At 65.5% G+C, this 17,964-nt stretch overlaps 3 protein-coding genes across 10 annotated transcripts; 2 read left to right on the top strand and 1 right to left on the bottom strand.

Moving 5' to 3' along the window:
- The first annotated feature begins 1,010 nt into the window (after nucleotides 1-1,010).
- TRIM63 (tripartite motif containing 63) lies at nucleotides 1,011-4,571 on the top strand. Of its 8 annotated transcripts, none has more exons than XM_056509351.1 (9): nucleotides 1,011-1,331; nucleotides 1,420-1,586; nucleotides 2,745-2,913; nucleotides 3,180-3,275; nucleotides 3,384-3,617; nucleotides 3,746-3,768; nucleotides 3,894-4,018; nucleotides 4,132-4,206; nucleotides 4,316-4,571. In XM_056509351.1, exons 1-9 carry the CDS (start codon nucleotides 1,173-1,175, stop codon nucleotides 4,324-4,326), a joined length of 1,059 nt encoding a protein of 352 aa, XP_056365326.1. In that variant the 5' UTR covers nucleotides 1,011-1,172; the 3' UTR covers nucleotides 4,327-4,571. The 8 variants fall into 8 exon arrangements, with proteins under 8 accessions (XP_056365326.1, XP_056365329.1, XP_056365324.1 ...); XM_056509354.1 differs by having other exon boundaries at nucleotides 1,032-1,331; nucleotides 2,748-2,913; nucleotides 4,313-4,571; XM_056509349.1 differs by having other exon boundaries at nucleotides 1,103-1,331; nucleotides 4,129-4,206.
- A 975-nt stretch (nucleotides 4,572-5,546) lies between these two features.
- Nucleotides 5,547-8,821, top strand: SLC30A2 (solute carrier family 30 member 2). Its single transcript, XM_056509346.1, has 8 exons — nucleotides 5,547-5,610; nucleotides 5,770-5,969; nucleotides 6,191-6,337; nucleotides 6,578-6,731; nucleotides 6,823-6,973; nucleotides 7,093-7,198; nucleotides 7,283-7,417; nucleotides 8,607-8,821. The coding sequence occupies exons 1-8, from the start codon at nucleotides 5,561-5,563 to the stop codon at nucleotides 8,750-8,752; spliced, it is 1,089 nt and encodes a 362-aa protein (XP_056365321.1). The 5' UTR covers nucleotides 5,547-5,560; the 3' UTR covers nucleotides 8,753-8,821.
- A 433-nt stretch (nucleotides 8,822-9,254) lies between these two features.
- EXTL1 (exostosin like glycosyltransferase 1) lies at nucleotides 9,255-15,777 on the bottom strand. The gene is made up of 10 exons (XM_056509211.1): nucleotides 14,563-15,777; nucleotides 11,783-11,876; nucleotides 11,594-11,701; nucleotides 11,171-11,290; nucleotides 10,956-11,088; nucleotides 10,745-10,863; nucleotides 10,387-10,482; nucleotides 10,217-10,303; nucleotides 9,894-10,054; nucleotides 9,255-9,813 (listed from the first exon to the last, which is right to left on the bottom strand). The coding sequence occupies exons 1-10, from the start codon at nucleotides 15,495-15,497 to the stop codon at nucleotides 9,384-9,386; spliced, it is 2,283 nt and encodes a 760-aa protein (XP_056365186.1). The 5' UTR covers nucleotides 15,498-15,777; the 3' UTR covers nucleotides 9,255-9,383.
- Between the last annotated feature and the right edge of the window lie 2,187 nt (nucleotides 15,778-17,964).

Here is a 17,964-nt window from a genome sequence, read left to right as displayed (position 1 = left end):
CCAGGTCGTGTCTGGGGCGGGCAGTGCGCTGCCCAGCCCTGCTCTCCTGCCAGGCCTGGCTGGCAGAGCCCCAAGTGCCCGAACGGGAACAATTTTGCAAGATGTGCCTGGCGGGTCCCAGCACAGTCACTCGCTGCACACGTGAGCCGGGGCGGAAGGAGCCCCGAAACAGCTGTGGGGCTGCCCTGGGTGGGGGAGGAGGGGGTCAGTGCACCCCGACACCGTGTGCCTGTCCGGGTGTCACACGTCCATGTACCTGTGCACCCATTTATCCACTCACCCCTGCATCCCTGCACACCTGTGCACCCAGGTACCCCCTGCACCCCTCCAGCCACAACCCTGCCCTACTCTGTCCCCCATCCTGACCCATCTGTGCCAAGGCTCGGGTTACCCTCTGCTGGCACAGCTGCCCGTGCTGACAGCTCTCCCTGTGGCCAGCACTGGCCACTGGCCAGCCAGCTGGGCATCGTGTCTGGGGCTGTTTTCAGCCAGGGCTGTGCTCACCCTCTGCCCCTCCAGCCGTTTCTGGGTCAGCTTTTGAACCCCAGCAGCGGAGCCAGCTGGGTCACGGCTGTGTTTGGGGTCACAGAGGAGCCCCCAGCCCCTGCCTGGGGAGGGGACACCCCGCTGGCATGGGGGCTGCATCTCCCCAGAGCTGCCTCTCCCCTCCAAGCACGCAGGGAGCCACTGGCGAGGTGTTTGCACCCCAGAAGTTGTTTTGGGTGGGGAAAGGGACAAACTGTACAAGCCACCCCCCTGCTGCAGCTAGCCCAGCTCCGCCTGATTTCTGAAACCATCACAATGTCCCAATGACCACGGGGCTGCTGTTTGCCCCTCTGATGCCCCCACTCTGATATTTTGGGGCCCGTGCTGGTCTCAGGACGTGCCCCACCTTGTCCGAGGGGCAGCGCGTGTTTTCCCTGTTTACCCCGCAGCTCCAGTTTGGGCATGAGCCCGGCACGGGCGGGCAGCGCCTCCTGGACAGCCTGTGCCCATCCCATCTTGTTTACCGGGCCTCGGCGATGTCCCAGCGCCGTGTGACAGGTGCTGCGCTGTCCCCGACACCCGACACCTCGGCGGGACCGCGATCCGCGTGACGGGCGGCGATTCATAAATAGCGGGGCTCGGGGCGCCGGCAGCGAGAGCGCTGAGAGGAGAGCACCGAGGAGCCCATGGATTTCCAAGCCGGTATCCTGCAGGATGGCAGCCCCATGGACAGCCTGGAGAAGCAGCTCATCTGCCCCATCTGCCTGGAGATGTTCAGCAAGCCCGTGGTGATCCTGCCCTGCCAGCACAACCTGTGCCGCAAGTGCGCCAACGACGTGTTCCAGGTGAGGAGGGCTCAGCCCGTCCCCACGCCGGGCTGGGGGGCACTGGGGTCTTGTGGGGACACTGATGGACCCCCAATATTCCATCCAGGCCGCCAACCCGTACTGGCAGAGCCGGGGCAGTTTGATTTCGGGGGGCCGGTTCCGGTGCCCCTCGTGCCGCCACGAGGTGCTGCTGGACCGGCACGGGGTGTACGGGCTGCAGAGGAACCTGCTGGTGGAGAACATCATCGACATCTACAAGCAGGAGTGCTGCAGGTGGGCAGGGCGGCGGGGCTGGGGGGGCACGGGGGTGTGGGGGCGTGGGGACGGGGGGATGGCCCCTCCCGTGCCCCAGCACCAACACCAGAACCCCGAGGGATTGCACCGGGGGTCTTCTTGCTCAGGGGTTGTCGGGTTTTGCCCTTTTCTGACCCAGAGATGGGTCAAAGAAACAATTTTTTTGGGAATGGTAGGAAAACAATTCCCACAAATGATCCCAAATTCAAATCTTTTCCCCGCTCCAATCTTCCTCCCTCAACCAAAATCTTTCTCCCCTGACTCAAAAATTCCTCCCCGGATCAAAAACTTCCTCTCCCAGCCCAATTCTCTCCTCTGTCCAGAGCAGTTTGTGCCTCCGGCTGTCCCCAGGGGGGGATGGCGACAGCTGGGCACGTCCTGCTGCCCCCCAGTGCTCTTGCTGGAACATTCGGTGGGAGATAAGAGGTGTGGAGAAGGAATCCAGGCTCTGCTCATGACAACAGGCACTGAGGCTGATAAGGGGCAGAGAGACAGTTTGGGGGGGTCCCAGTGGGTACAGGCATGAAGCTGGGGGGGACAGGGGAGTCACAGGCTCTTGAGGCAGAGCTGTGACCCCGGCCAAGCTCCCTGGGCTGCTGTAAATATTGTGTGAGAGCCATGGGGACGGGGACGATGGCACATGGCAGGTGGCCGGGGGGGCCGGGGGGCCTGTCCCTGTTTCAGAGCCTTGGCTTGTCCCCGTGTCCCTCCTTGCTGTGGATGGGATGACTGAGCTGCAGCCCCTGTCTGGGACCCCCCCCCGGGGCTTTCTGGGTGTCCCCACCCCGGTCACACGATGGGTGACGATAAATCCAGGCAGCACAAAGCTAAAATTAGGCACTGGTGCAGCGCCTCTGGATCGCAGCCCCCCCGTCCCCAGTGCCACTCGCTGCCATCCCAGTGCCACGGTGGCTCAAACTGGCACATCCTGGGGTTTACAGAGGCACAGAGGTTGGAGGCTCCCAAAGGAGCAGCTGTGGGGTTGTGCCAGGATCCAGCCTCTTCCTTGAGGACTGATTTTGGGGTGACAGTGGGGGTGACGCCGCAATGGGGACACCACGGTGGCAGCGGGGACATCACCCTGGTGTGGATGTCACCGTGATGGGGACATCACCGTGGCTGTGCTGCCCTCTCCAGCAGGCCCCTGAAGAAGGGGGAGCACCCCATGTGCAAGGAGCACGAGGACGAGCGGATCAACATCTACTGCGTCACCTGCGAGGTGCCCACCTGCTCCATGTGCAAAGTGTTCGGTGCCCACAAGGACTGCGAGGTGGCCCCGCTGCAAACCGTCTTCCAGGGACAGAAGGTGCCGTGGGGGGGACCCGGGGGGGCTGTGGGGGACACTGCTGAGCTGGGACAGTGACAAATAGCAGCAGGACTGGCTCACGGGGTATTAATAGCCCCCGGGTGACTTGGCCCAGGAGACAGGCTATATTTAGAGCAGCCGTGGCTGCTGGGGGATGTGGGGGAGCAGAGCTGAGGACAGGCACTGCCCAGCCCATCCCCGTCTTGGGATGGGAGAGGTTCCTGTCCCCACAGGAGCTCAAACTTCTTCTCTCTGTTCCTCACCAGACCGAGCTGAACAACTGCATCTCCATGCTCGTGGCGGGGAATGATCGCATCCAGACCATCATCTCCCAGCTGGAGGACTCCTGCCAGAGCACCGAGGTGAGGAAACGGGGGAAGGAGCCCCCCCAAAAACCCAAGGGTGAAACCTGAGCCGGGCATGGCGGGGAAGCCACGAGAGGTGACATCCCCTGTCGCTTGTCCCCGCAGGAGAACAGCGAGGCGGCCAAGCGGGAGCTCTGCGCTCGCTTTGACGCCCTGGCAGCGCTGCTGGAGGAGAAGAAGGCGGAGCTGCTGCAGCGCATCTCGCAGGAGCAGGCGGACAAGACCTCCTTCATCCAGAGCCTCATCTGCCAGTACAAGGAGCAGCTGGAGAGGTCGAGCCGGCTGGTGGAGACAGCGATCCAGGCAGCCGAGGAGACCGGGGGGGCTGCTTTCCTCATGGTGAGACCCCCAAACCTGCCCCCACCCCTCTGCTGCCCCACGGGGTCCCACTGTTGGGGACGACCTGGTGGCTTCACTCACCTCCTTCTCCTCCCTCTTCTCCTCCTTCCCCTTCTCTCTCTCCACAGAACGCCAAGCAGCTCATAAAAACGTAAGTGCTCAAACTGGGGAAATCTGCATGATCCAAGCCCCACGGGCAGGGTTTGGGGGGTGTGGGGGATGCTCTGAGCAGCCAGGGGACAGGGACACACACAGAGCCGTGCTCTCCCTGCCCAGGATCGTGGAGGCCTCCAAGGGTGGCCGCCTGGACAAGATCGAGCAGGGCTATGAGAGCATGGACGCCTTCTCCGTGAGCCTGGACCACCTCACCGAGGCCGTCCACGCCTTGGACTTCGACCCCGGTAACTGAGCCCCCAACGCCCCTGTACCGACCCCACCCAGCTGGTGACACCCACTGCTGCTCCTGGTGGCTCCTGGTGGCTCCTGGTGACCTTTGGCCGCTTGTTTGCAGCAGATGAAGATGAGGAATACTTCGATGGGGAGGAAGAAGAGGTGGAAGAGAACGCAGCGCCCGAGAGGACAGTAATGGGTAAGGGGCAGAGCGCGGCTGATCCCAACTCCCCAGGACCCTCCAGCACGCATGGGGGAGCTTTGGGGGCTTGGGCTCTCCTTCACCACCCCATCCTCTCCCTCAGCAGCTTCCCTGTAGCCACAGCAACGTTGCCGGCGGCAGAGAAACGCCCCCGGGCACAGGATGTCCGGTGATGGATTTGGGATGGGAGGGACACACGGCGGGACCGGCAGCCTGGCGAGCCGGCGCCTGCTCCAGCACAGGACACTTTTCTATACGGGTGCAAATAGGACAAATTCCGCACGTTTTATAATTCCCTTGTTTTGTATATAATTGTCACGGATTTGAAATTTGTGTATTTTATAAAGAAATCTGGTGCTTCGGGTGGTTGTTTTCTTCCTCGCCTCTCTCTCTCAGCTCATCAGCCCCGCAGCGGGAATGGGTTTGCCAGGGTGATGCCACCGCCGGTGTCCCTGCCAGCCCCCGGCGTGGCAGAGGGGTGCAGCTCTTAATTTCCAGCCTCATTAGCACCTCTGGCAGTGCTGGCAGCCGCCCCTGGCCGCCTGCCCGGGATGTAACAGGTCGGCACCCGGCAGGATTTATCTCCCGGGGGTGGGATGCCCGGTCCAGAGCTCGCCCTGGGCTGGAGATGTGGCACGGGGAGGGCTGAGGATGCTCCAGGCTGAGCCAGCCCCCGACATGGGGATGGTCTTGGCATCGAGCTGCTGGTTTGCTGCTGACTGAGGTCAAAAATACACCTTGAATGAAAAAATACACCATAAATGCAAATATACATCCTAAATGCAAAAGTACCCCATAAATGTTTTCTCCTGCAAAAACATAAGTCCTGCTCGGCAGGGGCCGAGGGGGAAACTGAGGCAGCCCCCAGAGCTGAGCCACAAGTGCAATTAGCCCCAGGGTAATTAACTCTGCTCACTCAGGGTGGGGGGAAATGAGAAGGGGGAGTCCAGGCTTATCCATCACATGGCTGGGTCTAAACTGGGGAGTCCCAATGGCTCCCCAATGCAGGAAAGGAGGGTCATCGTGTGCCTTTGGAGGGGCCTGGGGGTGTTCAATCCCCCTGTGCCTCGGGGGCTGCACCGAGGGGGGTCCCAGAGCGATGCCCCCCTCCCCAGCAGCCCCCCGAGTGGCGGGTGAGGGGGCCCAGCCTGGGGCAGGCTCCGCGGGCGCTTTGCAGCCGGCTTGGCGGTCCCTCCTCCAGCTGGGATTTGCACACGAATCCCGGCTCTTCACACGGGCCGAGGCCACCGGCTGCCACCAGCGCCGGCCACACGCCGGGGTCACCGCGCCGACCCGCAGGAGCAGGAGGAGGAGGAGGAGGAGGAGGAGGAGGAGGAGGAGGAGGAGGAGGATGGCACCCGGCGATGAGAAACGGCACCTCCTGAGCGAGGGCACCGGCGGGTACGGGGGTGCCCGGGGGGGGCTGGGGATGTCGTGTCCCCTCTTTGCCCTGCGGCTCCCGAGTGGGGTCTGGCCGGGGAACAGGCTGGGGGGGAGCGTTCAGGGTCCAACCCGCCCCCCAAAATCCCCCCCAGCCCCAACCACCGCTTTTCCCGGCAGGTCCTACGTGGGGGCTGCGCAGAAGGACGGGCACAAGGCGGAGCAGGGGCAGGCGCCCGCCCTGGAGCTGGGGACACGGCGTGGCCGCCACTGCCACACGCGGGGGGCCGGTGGCCACCCCGGCCAGCAGCAGCGAGCGCGCAGGAAGCTCTACCTGGCCGCTGGCATCTGCCTGTTCTTCATGGTGGGGGAAGCCGTGGGTGAGTGCTGGGTGCGGGGTGGGGTCACCCCGAGTGCCTGCCCAGAGCCCCTCGTGTCCTGATCCCCTGCTCTGGGTGCGGCCACGGCTCCCTCTTGGCTTTCTGTGGCTCAAAACACCCAGTGGGACCCCGCTGTGGGGCGGGGTGAGCTGATCTGTGCTCAGCTCGGGGAAGGACCCTGCCTTGTCCTCCCGATGTCCCCCGATGTCCCGTGTCCCCAGGCGGGTACCTGGCACACAGCCTGGCCATCCTGACGGACGCCGCCCACCTCCTGACGGACTTTGCCAGCATCATGATCAGCCTCTTTGCACTCTGGGTGTCCTCACGCCCCCCCACCAAAACCATGAATTTCGGATGGCACCGGGCAGGTAACACCACCCTGGGGATGCCACGGGAGCGCCCCGGGGTGCCCTCCCCGTGCTGACCAGGGGCTTTGGGGTGCTCTGGGGAGCTCTGGCGAGGTCCTGGCACCATGAACAAGTGCAAGGAGCACCCCGGGGATGAGTGCTGGGTGCCCCCCCTGTGCCCCAGCACTGCCGGGGAGCCGGGGATGGTGCCCGGGGTGGCACACAGTGAAGCAGCAATGTGGGGGGGTGGTCTCCCCGCAGAGATCCTGGGGGCCCTGCTCTCCGTGCTCTCCATCTGGGTGGTCACGGGGGTCCTGGTCTACCTGGGGGCGCAGCGCCTGCTCTCGGGTGACTACGACATCGAGGGCGGGGTGATGCTCATCACCTCCGCCTGCGCCGTGGCCGTCAACATCGTGTAGGTACAACCCACACTGCCCCCGTCCCGCCCTGCTGTCCCCTCCCTGAGCCTGCTGGGCCCCGCGGTGTCACCTGTGCCCTGCCCGCAGGATGGGGGTGGCTCTGCACCAGACGGGCCACGGGCACAGCCACGGGGGCGAGCAGCCCAACGCCAGCGTCCGCGCCGCCTTCGTGCACGTCGTGGGCGACCTGCTGCAGAGCGTGGGCGTCCTCATCGCCTCCTACATCATCTTCTTCAAGGTCGGGTGGTACCGGGGGCAAAGGGGGTGCTGGGGACTCGGGGACAGAGGGTTCCGGTGGGGATTTGGGGTGAGGTGATGCTGCCAGAGGGGCCTTACCCCGTGTCCCCCCCTCTCCAGCCAGAGTACAAGTACGTGGATCCCATCTGCACCTTCCTCTTCTCCGCGTTGGTGCTGGGGACAACGCTGACTATCCTCCGTGATGTCCTCCTCGTCCTCATGGAGGGTAGGGACACCCGAGGGAGGCCCTGGGGTCACCCACGGGTGCCCTGTCCCCATCCCTGAGGCCACCGCGGCTCTGTCCCCGCAGGGACCCCCAAAGGGATGGATTTCAACGCGGTGCGGGAGACGCTGCTGGCGGTGCGGGGCGTGGAGGCCGTGCACAGCCTGCACATCTGGGCGCTGACAGCGGCGCAGCCCCTGCTCTCCGTGCACATCGCCATCAGTGAGTGTCACAGCTGGGGACAGGGGCACAGCGCCACCAGTGAGTGTCACAGCTGGGGACAGGGGCACAGCGCCACCAGTGAGTGTCACAGTTGGGGGACAGGGGCACAGCGCCACCAGTGAGTGTCACAGCTGGGGACAGGGGCACATCGCCATCAGTGAGTGTCACAGCTGGGGACAGAGGCACAGCGCCACCAGTGAGTGTCACAGCTGGGGACAGAGGCACAGCGCCATCAGTGAGTGTCACAGGCAGGGACAGGGGCACAGCGCCACCAGTGAGTGTCACAGCTGGGGACAGGGGCACAGCGCCATCAGTGAGTGTCACAGCTGGGGACAGAGGCACAGCGCCACCAGTGAGTGTCACAGCTGGGGACAGGGGCTCAGCGCCACCAGTGAGTGTCACAGCTGGGGACAGAGGCACAGCGCCACCAGTGAGTGTCACAGCTGGGGACAGGGGCACAGTGCCGCCAGTGACTGTCACAGTTGGGGGACAGGGGCACAGCGCCACCAGTGAGTGTCACAGGCAGGGACAGGGGCACAGCGCCACCAGTGAGTGTCACAGCTGGGGACAGGGGCTCAGCGCCACCAGTGAGTGTCACAGCTGGGGACAGGGGCACAGCGCCACCAGTGAGTGTCACAGGCAGGGACAGGGGCACAGCGCCACCAGTGAGTGTCACAGCTGGGGACAGGGGCACAGCGCCACCAGTGAGTGTCACAAGTGGGGACAGGGGCACAGCGCCACCAGTGAGTGTCACAGCTGGGGACAGGGGCACACCTCCATCAGTGAGTGTCACAGCTGGGGACAGGGGCGCAGCGCCACCAGTGAGTGTCACTGCTGGGGACAGGGGCACAGCGCCACCAGTGAGTGTCACAGCTGGGGACAGAGGCACAGCGCCACCAGTGAGTGTCACAGGCAGGGACAGGGGCACAGCGCCACCAGTGAGTGTCACAGGTGGGGACAGGGGCACAGCGCCATCAGTGAGTGTCACAGTTGGGGGACAGGGGCACAGCGCCATCAGTGAGTGTCACAGGTGGGGACAGGGGCACAGCGCCATCAGTGAGTGTCACAGGTGGGGACAGGGCTGCCCGAGCCGCTGCTCTCGGTGCTCATCGCCGTCAGTGTCACGACGTCGGGCGGGGAGGGTCGCGGTTTCCCCGCACCCCGACATTCCCCAATTTTCCGCTCGCAGACGCGGCCGCCAGCGCGCAGGAGGTGCTGGAGGAGGCCAGCTCCCGGCTGCAGGGCGCCTTCCACTTCCACACCACCACCATCCAGGTGGAGAGCTACTCCGAGGAGATGCGGGACTGCCGGGAATGCCAACCCCCCCGCGACTGACTCCTGCCCTCGCATCCCAGGGGACTTTTCACGTGTGAAAAAATAAAGCGGAGCACACGGGGGTGTGTGGGGGGATGTTGGGTCTGGGTGTTATCTCCGGCATCTGTAGGAGCCAAGGGCAGACCCAGGGCTGTGCCAGCCTGAGAGCGGCTGTTGGAGGCCAGCCGCCAATATTCCCTATTTCTATTCAGCTGGGAGGGAAGGCAGCTGAAACACTCCTTTTCCCTTCTCCGGGGAGCGCTGCGAGGCAATGGGGTGCTGGGCTGCCCAGGGACTGCGGGGGACGCAGCTGGAGGGAGGCAGGGAGGTCACACACGCCTCTTATCGCTCCTCTGTTTGCCCTCGGGAAGGTGAAGGACTCTCCCTCCCCGCAGGGCTGGGGGGGCTGCCCGGGTTGTTCCCAGAGTGCAGAAGTGTTGGAGCACCCAAAAGCTGGTGCTCCCAGTGCTCCCAGTGCTCCCAGTGCTCCCGGTGCTTTCCCCACATCCCACAGCCACCATCCTACCTATCCACCCTCCTTTATTGCACTGGTAAAACCCAATAACGAGTAAAACCCCGTCAGCAGCGCCCGCCTGGCCCCGGAGGGCTCCGTGCGCCGGGAACGGGACACCCCGAGCCGGCCCCGGCAGCCTCACGGCTTCTCCAAGCTCGAGTACTTCTTGCGCAGGACGGAAACCTGGTCCTTGAAGAGGACGGGGTCGAGGCGCAGCTGGGAGGACACCAGGGGCATGTAGCCAAACCAGTCTGCCAACTGGTTGAGGCAGTCCTGCCGCGGGGAGAAACGCCGGCTGCCCGCCGTGCCCCTGGCCTCGGCAGGGACGGAGCGCGGGGCCGAGGGGCTCCGCTGCCCGGGCGGGGGGGTCCCCGCAGCCCCGTCCCCGCACTCCCCCTGCTGGGCCACCCCCTCCTTGTGCTGCTTCCGCTGGGTCACCTTGATGGGCGGCAGTTTGGTGACAGCGGCCACCAGCACGTTCATCAGGATGTCCTCGCAGGCGGCCAGCCCGTCCACCAGCTCCCGCAGCCCCGCGGGCAGGTACTCGGTGAAGAGGCTGTGGTAGTACCTGGGGGGGCGGGAAAAACGGGGTGAGGGGCGGGATGTGACCGAGCCCCCCGGCCCCAGCGGCCCCTCCCGGCAGGGTACCGGTGGTAGAAGGCGGCGGCGGTGAGGACGATGGAGAGCTCGTTGGTCCATTTGGAGGTGTAGCCCCAGCGCTCCTGCTCGGGGTCCCAGAAGTGGCTCAGCGTGGGGAAGCCCACGATGCGCTCGGGGAAGCTGCGCCACACCAAGAAGGCAAAATCCACCTGGCACGGGATGGGCACGGTGTCAACCGCTGTGGTGTCACCCGCTGCGGTGTCACCTGCTGCAGTGTCACCCGCTGTGGTGTCACCGCTGCCCCTGCAGGACGCGAGGACAGCCCTGTGGTGGCCACTGAGCATCGGAGGGGCCCGGGGCCGCGGCCTCACCTCGCTGCTGGACAGGCTGGTGTCCTCGTCCAGGCTCAGCACCGCGTCCGTCCGGATGGCCTCGAAGGGGAAGAAGCGCTGGCTGAGCTGCGGGGGGAGGAAGGGCAGGTTGGTGCCGTGGGGCGGCTGCTCCGGCTCCCTGCCCGTGCCCCAGATCCCGCCCCTCTCACCTTCCTGCTGCCCTGGATGATGGTCAGCGGCACGGAGCTCTGGGGCCACGTCCCGCTCGGGGGTGGTGGCTTCTCGCAGCTCCACAGGACCACGATCTGCCAGGGGGAGGGGTTCGGTGGGTTCTCTGTTCCAGCCCAGCCTATCCCAAAACCGTCTCACGGCGCGATGGAGATGGATAAACTCCCAGGCAGTCCCGCCTCCACCCCGAAGGGCTTGGGACACAGCTCTGCCCACCCAAAGGTGACACCATCAGCCGCCCCCTCCACCCCTAAACCCCCATCCCCTCTCCGACCCACAGGACCCAGCCCCATCATCCCGCTGCACCCCTGGGAGCTGCAGGGACCCAGCTCCTCCCACCTGGGCGCAGAACTGGGATCCAGAGACCGCTTCGATGAGCCTGAGGATGGGCTGGGACAGCGACTCTGCCTGCGAGACCACCCGGATGAAAGCCGTGAACTTCTCGGAGGGGCTGTAGCCTGAAGAAAGGGTGGGAAAGGGAAAGCGAAAGGAGAGGTGTTGTGGCACTCCCCGAGTTTGCCGTGCTCAGCCGGGGCAGGCAGGATCCTACCTTGCTGCAGGTAGTAGAAGGGAAAATCCCCGAGGTGGGTGGAGAAGCCGGGCAGGACCAGGAGCCCCCCGGGCAGCGAGTTCCAGAGGAACCGGGAGCGGGAGCGGTGTGGAGACAGCCGGTCCTTGATGATCTGCAGGAGGCCCGAGTGATGCTCCCAGCACCCCTCGGTGAGCCTGGCAGCTGGGGAGGGGTCTTCGGGGTGGGGGGCTCACCTCCAGCGTGGTGTGCACGATCTTGTCCACGGAGGAGAAGTAGGCATCCCACAGGAACTGGGTCTGCTGCTGGAAAGCCAGCACACGCTCCGGGTGGATGCAGCGCACGGCAGAGGGGATCTGTGCCGGGGGAGCAGCGGGGTCCTCACCTCAGCTTCCCCCCAAACCTCGCCTCTGTCCCCTCCAACCATCCCAGACATCCCAAGGGACAGTTCCTGCCCAAGGATGTGGTGGCATCCTCTCCCCCCGTGGGGCTGCACCTCCTCTCCCTGGTTTGTGCCTGGGAAGATGCTTCCCACCTTTCCCCCCCAAGAGTGGGGCTGGAGGGGAACCCCCATTCCAAGCTGGGTCAGACCCTCCTGCATCTGCCCACAGCAGCACTGCCAGGCTCGGCTGGAGTGGGGCAGGATCTGGACCCGGTACCTGCAGCAGGAGCCTCTCGCTGCCCACGACAGCGGCTCTGCCCCAGTCGATGACCTCGGAGAAGGGCAGCTCCCAGCCGTCACTCAGCAGCACCGGGATGCAGGCGGCCTGTGGAGGGACCCCGCAGGCTGGGACAGAGCCCCCGGACCCCGGTGGGAGGGGTCCCTCGTCCCCCTGCCCACCTCGTACCTGCAGAGCCTCGAGGAAGCGGAAGGAGCCCAAGCGCCTGCCCCGGGGCACGATGCAGAAGGTGGAGTTGTGCAGCAGCTCCTGGTAGTCAAACCTGGCAGGGGGGATAGGGTGAGGGTCAGGCATGGCCCCCTCCCCCCCGGGAGCATCCTGGCAGGTGTGGAGCCAACCCAGGGCAGCATTAGGATCGGTTTGGACTCATTTTGGCTCTGAGCATCCCCGGTTTTGTGGGAGCAGAGATCTCCTGGCTAGTGAAGGGATGTACCTGGGCACCCCCTAAAGAAGGAAGGTCGGGATAGGACCCCAGTGCCCTTGGAAGGCACGACCCAGCCCCTCCCACCCTCCAGCAATGACAGCCCACGCAAAGCCACCACCCGAACCCCCGAGCCCGAAACTGCAGCGACTCCTGCGCCGTGCCCGGACTTGCTGGGCAGGACCAGCCCTGCCTGCCCTGGCAGCGTTCGGGGGGGGGCACTGGGTGCCAGCAGCGCGGCCCCCCCGGCCGGACTCGCCCGTGGGGCTCTCAAAGCCCCTTCTGTGCCGTGCTGGGGAGAGGCTCAGCCCTGCCGGGTCCCTGCGGCCGCGCCGGAAAATCCAATATTGACTTTAGGTCGGGACAGACCCCGTCTGTTCCTGCCCGCGGGGAGGGGCAGCCGGTCCTGGATGGGCTGGGGGGGACTCGCATGGTCCAGCCGGGTGGGTGGGAGGCCGAAAAAGAGCCCTTGGAATGTGTTGGTGCCCAGGAGAAAGGGTGTCCCTGTGGTGCCAGGCTGGGAGCTGAGGCTGTGTCACCTCCGTGGGTGCTGGAGCACTCTGGCGCGTCCCGGCACTCTGGGATGTGGGAAATCAGCCCCAATGCCAAGGCACAGAGTTCTACGATAAAATCCGCCTCTGGATGAACCTCCCCAATGCCTCCAAACGATGCCAAAACCCTTGACCCGTTAACACTCAAACTTGTGCCCGGGAAACCGGAGGGGTGACAGCGGCTCAAACATCACCCAGACCCCCCCACCATGAAACCACAGCAGCGACAGCCACATCCCGGGGCCAGACCGGGCTGTCATCTCTCCCTGGGGACCCCAGACCCCGCCACGATCCCCGGCAGCTCCGGGGGGCCATTCCCGTCCCGAGGGGCGGCTGCTCCTGCGGCGGGCAGGCTGGCGCCGGCCGGGCTGCGGGGCCGAAGCCTCCCGATGGAAATAACTTCGCTCCTGACGCGCTGCGGTTTCCGGGCAATCGCCGGCAGGGTTTCCTTGTTTTGTCAGGAGCCGGGAGCGGCGCCCGCCGCGCTCCCTTGGCCCGGCCCCTCCGCGGCTCCGGCCGGGCGCGGTGCCACCCGCTCCCGACGCGGGGCAGCGGGGCCGCTCCGCAGCGCTGCCACAAGCCGCCCTTTATCCCAGAACAGCACCGGATTGTTTGGGGCAGCCCCTCGGGAGTGAGGAGGATGATGGAACCCCCGGCAGAGCCTTCCTCTGCTCCCCGAGCTGCCTGCACCGGGTGTCGGGGCGCCGGGGTGTCGCTGGCCTGTCCCCTGTCCGAGTCTGGGACCATCTCCCCGGGCAGGAGGGATCAATCCCGCGGGCACAGCCGGCTCTGATGGAGGTGCCCGAGGTTTTTTGCCCGGTGTCCCACAGGGAGGAGCAGGGCGGGGGTGGCTCGCGGTCACACACAGCACGCTGCCCAGTGCCACGTGTTCCCCACGGATCCTGCCCAGAGCCATCCTGGGAGAGGTGTAAATCCCCCTGTGTTTGCAAACAGCATTAGGGGATTACCTGAGTGGGCGGGTGGGGGGGAATTCTCATCCCGCTGTCCCTCGGCACAGCGTCGGGCTGACCCACACCCCCTGTCCTGCCAGCCCCACTGTCCCGCAATGCTCCCGGACATTGCTGCAAGTGCTGACCCTGCTGGGCTGGTGGCACCCTCCAGACAGGGCCATGTGGTGCCTGACCCATCCCAAAGCCCTGGCTAATCCCAGCACCAGCACCCCAGTTCCACTTTTACCTCCCAGCACCTCCTAAGACGCTTTGAGGATGATGCCCAACGTGGCCTCTCCCCATCTGCTCTCCAGCCCAGCGGCTGGGGGACGTCCTCAGGGTGTCCCCAGGCAGTGGGATGGGGACCTGCCCAATATCTGTGGAATGGGGTCTGTGTTACCAGCCCTGGACTGGGCAGCTGGCTATTGATGGGTCCCAAGGAGTTGGATGGGGAGGTGAGGACCTGGCACGTGTTCCTGCAGAATGGAACCCCCCAAACTCACAGAACTTTGTACCCCAAATTTTTCTACCACACAATGCTGCCACCATGTCTGTTTGTGATGGGGGACCAGCGGGGACCCCCACCCACCACCGCCAATTAAGCTGCCCACACTGGGACACCCACAGACCAGCCAGTTTTGTGGGATTTTCAGTGGAGCCAGTGAAGGGGGGATGTTTCAGGCTCATCTCCAAGAGAAACGTTTATGTTGGGGGAGAGCGGGAGGGGGGAGAAGAAAAGCGTCATTCATCAGCGTTCGGAAAAAGGGAAATCGTATTAGAGGCGGTGGCAGCGATTGCAGATAAGAGCCGCTCTCGCCAGATTACTCCAACTTTAATACAGAGCAGGAAAGCCCTGAGCAGTCAGCGCCTCGCTCCCCGCTGGGCAGTGAAACCCTCATCCATTTCAGGAGAGCACAAAACTTCCCTCTCTGGAGCTCCAGCCCTCATGGAGAGAGGCAGGAACGCTTGTGGGGTGTCCCACGGCGGCAGACCCTCCCCTCCTTTCCCGCCCCATCCCCGACTCACCTCTCATAGTCGACGTTGTCCTTGTCGCAGCGCGTGTCCTTGTGCTTCTCCCAGTCCTTGCCGTGCTTGCAGGTGGTGAGGGAGACGATGTCCTTCCCGTTGTGGATGTGGTGCAGCGCGTTCCGCGTGCCGGAGCCGATGCCCGTCAGGTAGCGCTTCCCCTTGAACACCAGCAGGTATTTCCTTTTGGGGGGCACCGAGTCCTGGTGCAGCCAGCCCCTGTCCCCGCCGCGCTGCGGGTGCTCCTTGGAGAACAGAGGGATGGAGATGTCAAAGCCGGGCCTGAAGCTGTGGCTGTCGAAGCTGGCTTTGGCCAGCATGGCCTGGCCCGTGTCGAAGCCCAGCTCCCCGGTGTAGCTGGGCCAGGTGCCCGAGTAGAGGTTGAAGATGAGGTGGTTCCTGCCTCCGTTCCAGAGCGGAAAGCCGCGGATTTTCTCATCCACGTCCCGCACGTACTGGCCCGAGAGGTGGTCGCGGTCCAGCGTGTCGATGCTGAGCACGAACAGACACGCTTCCTCGGGGTGCGGGGTGTGGTAGCGGGAGCGCTCGATGGAGCTGAGGATTTTGCTGTAGGTCTCCGAGACGGGCTGGCCCCGCTCCTGGGGGTAGGTGAACACTTTGAAGCCGTGCCTCTCGCACCTGGAAAAGTCGAAGCAGGTTTCCATCCGGCATCTGCCGCTCCTGTGGACGCTCAGCCACGCCGCCCGCCGCTCCCGGGGTGACAGCAGGGAGGGGTCCCCATCCCTCTGCAGCTCCTCGGGGTCTGCAAAGCTTTTGAGGAGGGACCGATCCGTCCAGCGGGGCCAGTTCCTCCGGGATTCTGCTTTCCTCGCGGAAAAGAAAGCGAAACGGCGCAGCTGATCCCCTCCGAAGAAGAAAAGCAGGAGCCAAGAGGCAAGGCAAGTCAGGAAAATGTATTTCTTCCTGGTCTGCATAGGTTCACACGCAGCCCCAGCTCCTCATCGGGCTCATATGGGTGCCAGAGTCCGGTCAAGAGGCCGAATGTTCCGAGCCGCGAGCGGGTGGTGGGCTCCTGGCCCCCAGCTATTGTCCTGTCCCTGCAGTCTGTGACAAGCCCCACTTTCTGCCCGCTCTGCCCAGGGCTGTCCCGGTGTCCGGCTGCAGAGCAGAGCCCGGTGCCTCGGTGTCCCGGCCGCTCACTTCTCCGGGCCCCCGAGCCGCGACAATGACATTTCCATGGCTTGACCCAGCTTCAAATCCTGGAGAAAGGGAGAGGTCGCGTCGTCACCGTCCTGTCGCCGCCAGCCGTGCCACCACAAGTGGTTCCACACATCCCTGCGGCGGAACCCCCCCTCCCCAGCTCTCTCGGGAATGAAACCCGGGGAATAAACCCTCCCACAGCCACCAGAGCCCCCCTCTCCCCACTGCTCCCCCCGTTACCTTCGGGGAGCGGCGGCCCCGGGTGGGTGCCGGAGCCCCGATCGCCGGCTGCCCGCGGCTCCGCGCTGCATCCCCGCCGCTCCGCCGGGCTCCCGGTGCGCGGCCGGGCGGAGGAGCCGCTCCCGGGGCTGCGGGACCAGGCGTGTGCGTCCCCCTTGTCACCTTGTCCGTCTGTCCGTGCGCTGGGCTCTCTGCTCCCGTGTCCCCCCCGATGCCTGTCCAAGACCTCAGCTGCACTCCCCTGTCCTCCTGTCCGTCACCGTGCTGTCCCCTGTCCGTCTGTCTGTCCCCTCCGCGGCTGACTGTCCCGCTGTGCCCCTCAGAGCTGGCTGTTCCCTGTCCGTCTGTCCCCCCGGGACTGTCTGTCCCCTGTCCCCTCCCAGATCTGGCTGTCCCTGGTCCGTCCGTGTGTCTGTCCCGCCCAGGGCTGGCTGTCCCCTGTTCCCTCTCGGAGCTGGCTGTGCTGTCAGTCCCCGCGGGGCTGGCTGTCCCCGTGTCCCTGTCCCCGTCCCCGTGTCCGGCCGGTCCCGGTGGTCCCGCGTCCCCCCCGCGCTCCACGTGCCCCCTCCCCGCATCTGTTACAGCCCCGCCCCCTCCCTGCTCGCCCCGCCCCCCTCGGCCTCCCATTGGCTGTTCCCGCACGGGAGTGGCCGAGCCCACGTGGGACGGGGGGGGTCCCGGGGGGCCGGGGATGGGGGATCGACCCGGGTCCGCGTCCCTCCGTGTCCCCCTGACCCCCTGTATCCTCCTGGCCCTGTGTCCCTCCGTGTCCCTCCGTGTCCCACTGTGTCCCCCTGGCCCCCTCTATCCTCCTGTCCCTGTGTCGCTCCGTGTCCCACTGTGTCCCCCTGAACCCCTGTATCCTCCTGTCTCTGTGTCCCTCCGTGTCCCTCCGTGTCCCCCTGGCCCCTGTGCCCCCCTGACCCCCTGTATCCTCCTGGCCCTGTGTCCCTCCGTGTCCCCCTGGCCCCTGTGTCCCCCTGACCCCCTGTTATCCTCCTGGCCCTGTGTCCCTCCGTGTCCCTCCGTGTCCCACTGTGTCCCCCTGGCCCCCTCTATCCTCCTGTCCCTGTGTCCCTCCGTGTCCCTCCGTGTCCCACTGTGTCCCCCTGGCCCCCTCTATCCTCCTGTCCCTGTGTCCCTCCGTGTCCCTCCGTGTCCCCCTGGCCCCTGTGCCCCCCTGACCCCCTGTATCCTCCTCTCCCCGTGTCCCTCCGTGTCCCACTGTGTCCCCCTAGCCCCTGTGTCCCCCTGTCCTCGTGGTCCCCTGTCCCCCCTGTCCCCCGTGACCACCATGATCCCCAGATCTCGGCCCCCAGCCCCTCCGTGCCCCGGGGAACCCCCAAAGGGACGGGGGCAGCCATGGGGAGCAGGGACAGAAACACAGCTGGGGCCACCTCCCCCAGTTGCACCGACGGGTTCCAGCGACCCCCGGGCTCCAAGGACACCCCCGGATCCGCAGGTGACCCCTGGGCAGGGTTAGGAGGGACAAAAGTCAATGTCAGCTCCCAGTACGGTATTGTCCACAGCCCAGGGACTGTGGGGTTCGCCCTCTCGGGGGGCAGAGATGGGGTCCCAGCCTGGCCTGACCCCCCAAACCAGTGAGATCTCTTGGTGGGCTGACAGGAACAGGCCAGTGAATCCCATTAACGACAGTCCCTGTGATCACCCTGAGCCCAGTGTGGTGACAGCCACAGAACGGGGACCCCCGGGGCTCACCAGCGAACCCCACAGTCCTGCTGGGCTCAGTTTGAAGCAGGATGGCCCCGAACAGCCGAGTTGTCGCCCACCACCCCCATCCCGGACCCTCTCCCGGGGTGATTTGGGGGTAACTGGTGAGAGCTGACCCCATTCCGGCGAGCCGGGCGTGGGCCGGGGCTGGCAGCACGGACAGGTCGGGGCTCGCCTCTCCCACCCCGTCCCGGCATCCGCGGCCACGGCAGCGCCGCCCTCGCCCTGCCCAGCCCCGCCGGCCGGGCAAGCCGGGACCGGAGCGCTGGA

The sequence above is a fragment of the Oenanthe melanoleuca genome, chromosome 23 (assembly GCF_029582105.1).
Source record: "Oenanthe melanoleuca isolate GR-GAL-2019-014 chromosome 23, OMel1.0, whole genome shotgun sequence".
NCBI lineage: Eukaryota > Metazoa > Chordata > Aves > Passeriformes > Muscicapidae > Oenanthe > Oenanthe melanoleuca.
This window is presented reverse-complemented; position numbering and strand designations above follow the sequence as displayed.

Coding starts and splice junctions, on each gene's coding strand:
- TRIM63 (XM_056509347.1), top strand. CDS start 1,173: ATGGATTTCCAAGCCGGTATCCTGCAGGATGGCAGCCCCATGGACAGC. Junction 1,587..2,744: donor TACAAGCAGGAGTGCTGCAG/GTGGGCAGGGCG, acceptor TGCCCTCTCCAG/CAGGCCCCTGAAGAAGGGGG. Junction 2,914..3,179: donor CCGTCTTCCAGGGACAGAAG/GTGCCGTGGGGG, acceptor GTTCCTCACCAG/ACCGAGCTGAACAACTGCAT.
- SLC30A2 (XM_056509346.1), top strand. CDS start 5,561: ATGGCACCCGGCGATGAGAAACGGCACCTCCTGAGCGAGGGCACCGGC. Junction 5,611..5,769: donor CTGAGCGAGGGCACCGGCGG/GTACGGGGGTGC, acceptor TTTTCCCGGCAG/GTCCTACGTGGGGGCTGCGC. Junction 6,732..6,822: donor GCCGTGGCCGTCAACATCGT/GTAGGTACAACC, acceptor CCCTGCCCGCAG/GATGGGGGTGGCTCTGCACC.
- EXTL1 (XM_056509211.1), bottom strand. CDS start 15,497: ATGCAGACCAGGAAGAAATACATTTTCCTGACTTGCCTTGCCTCTTGG. Junction 11,702..11,782: donor GCTTCCTCGAGGCTCTGCAG/GTACGAGGTGGG, acceptor GTCCCTCCACAG/GCCGCCTGCATCCCGGTGCT. Junction 9,814..9,893: donor GCCGCCGCCTTCTACCACCG/GTACCCTGCCGG, acceptor CCGCCCCCCCAG/GTACTACCACAGCCTCTTCA.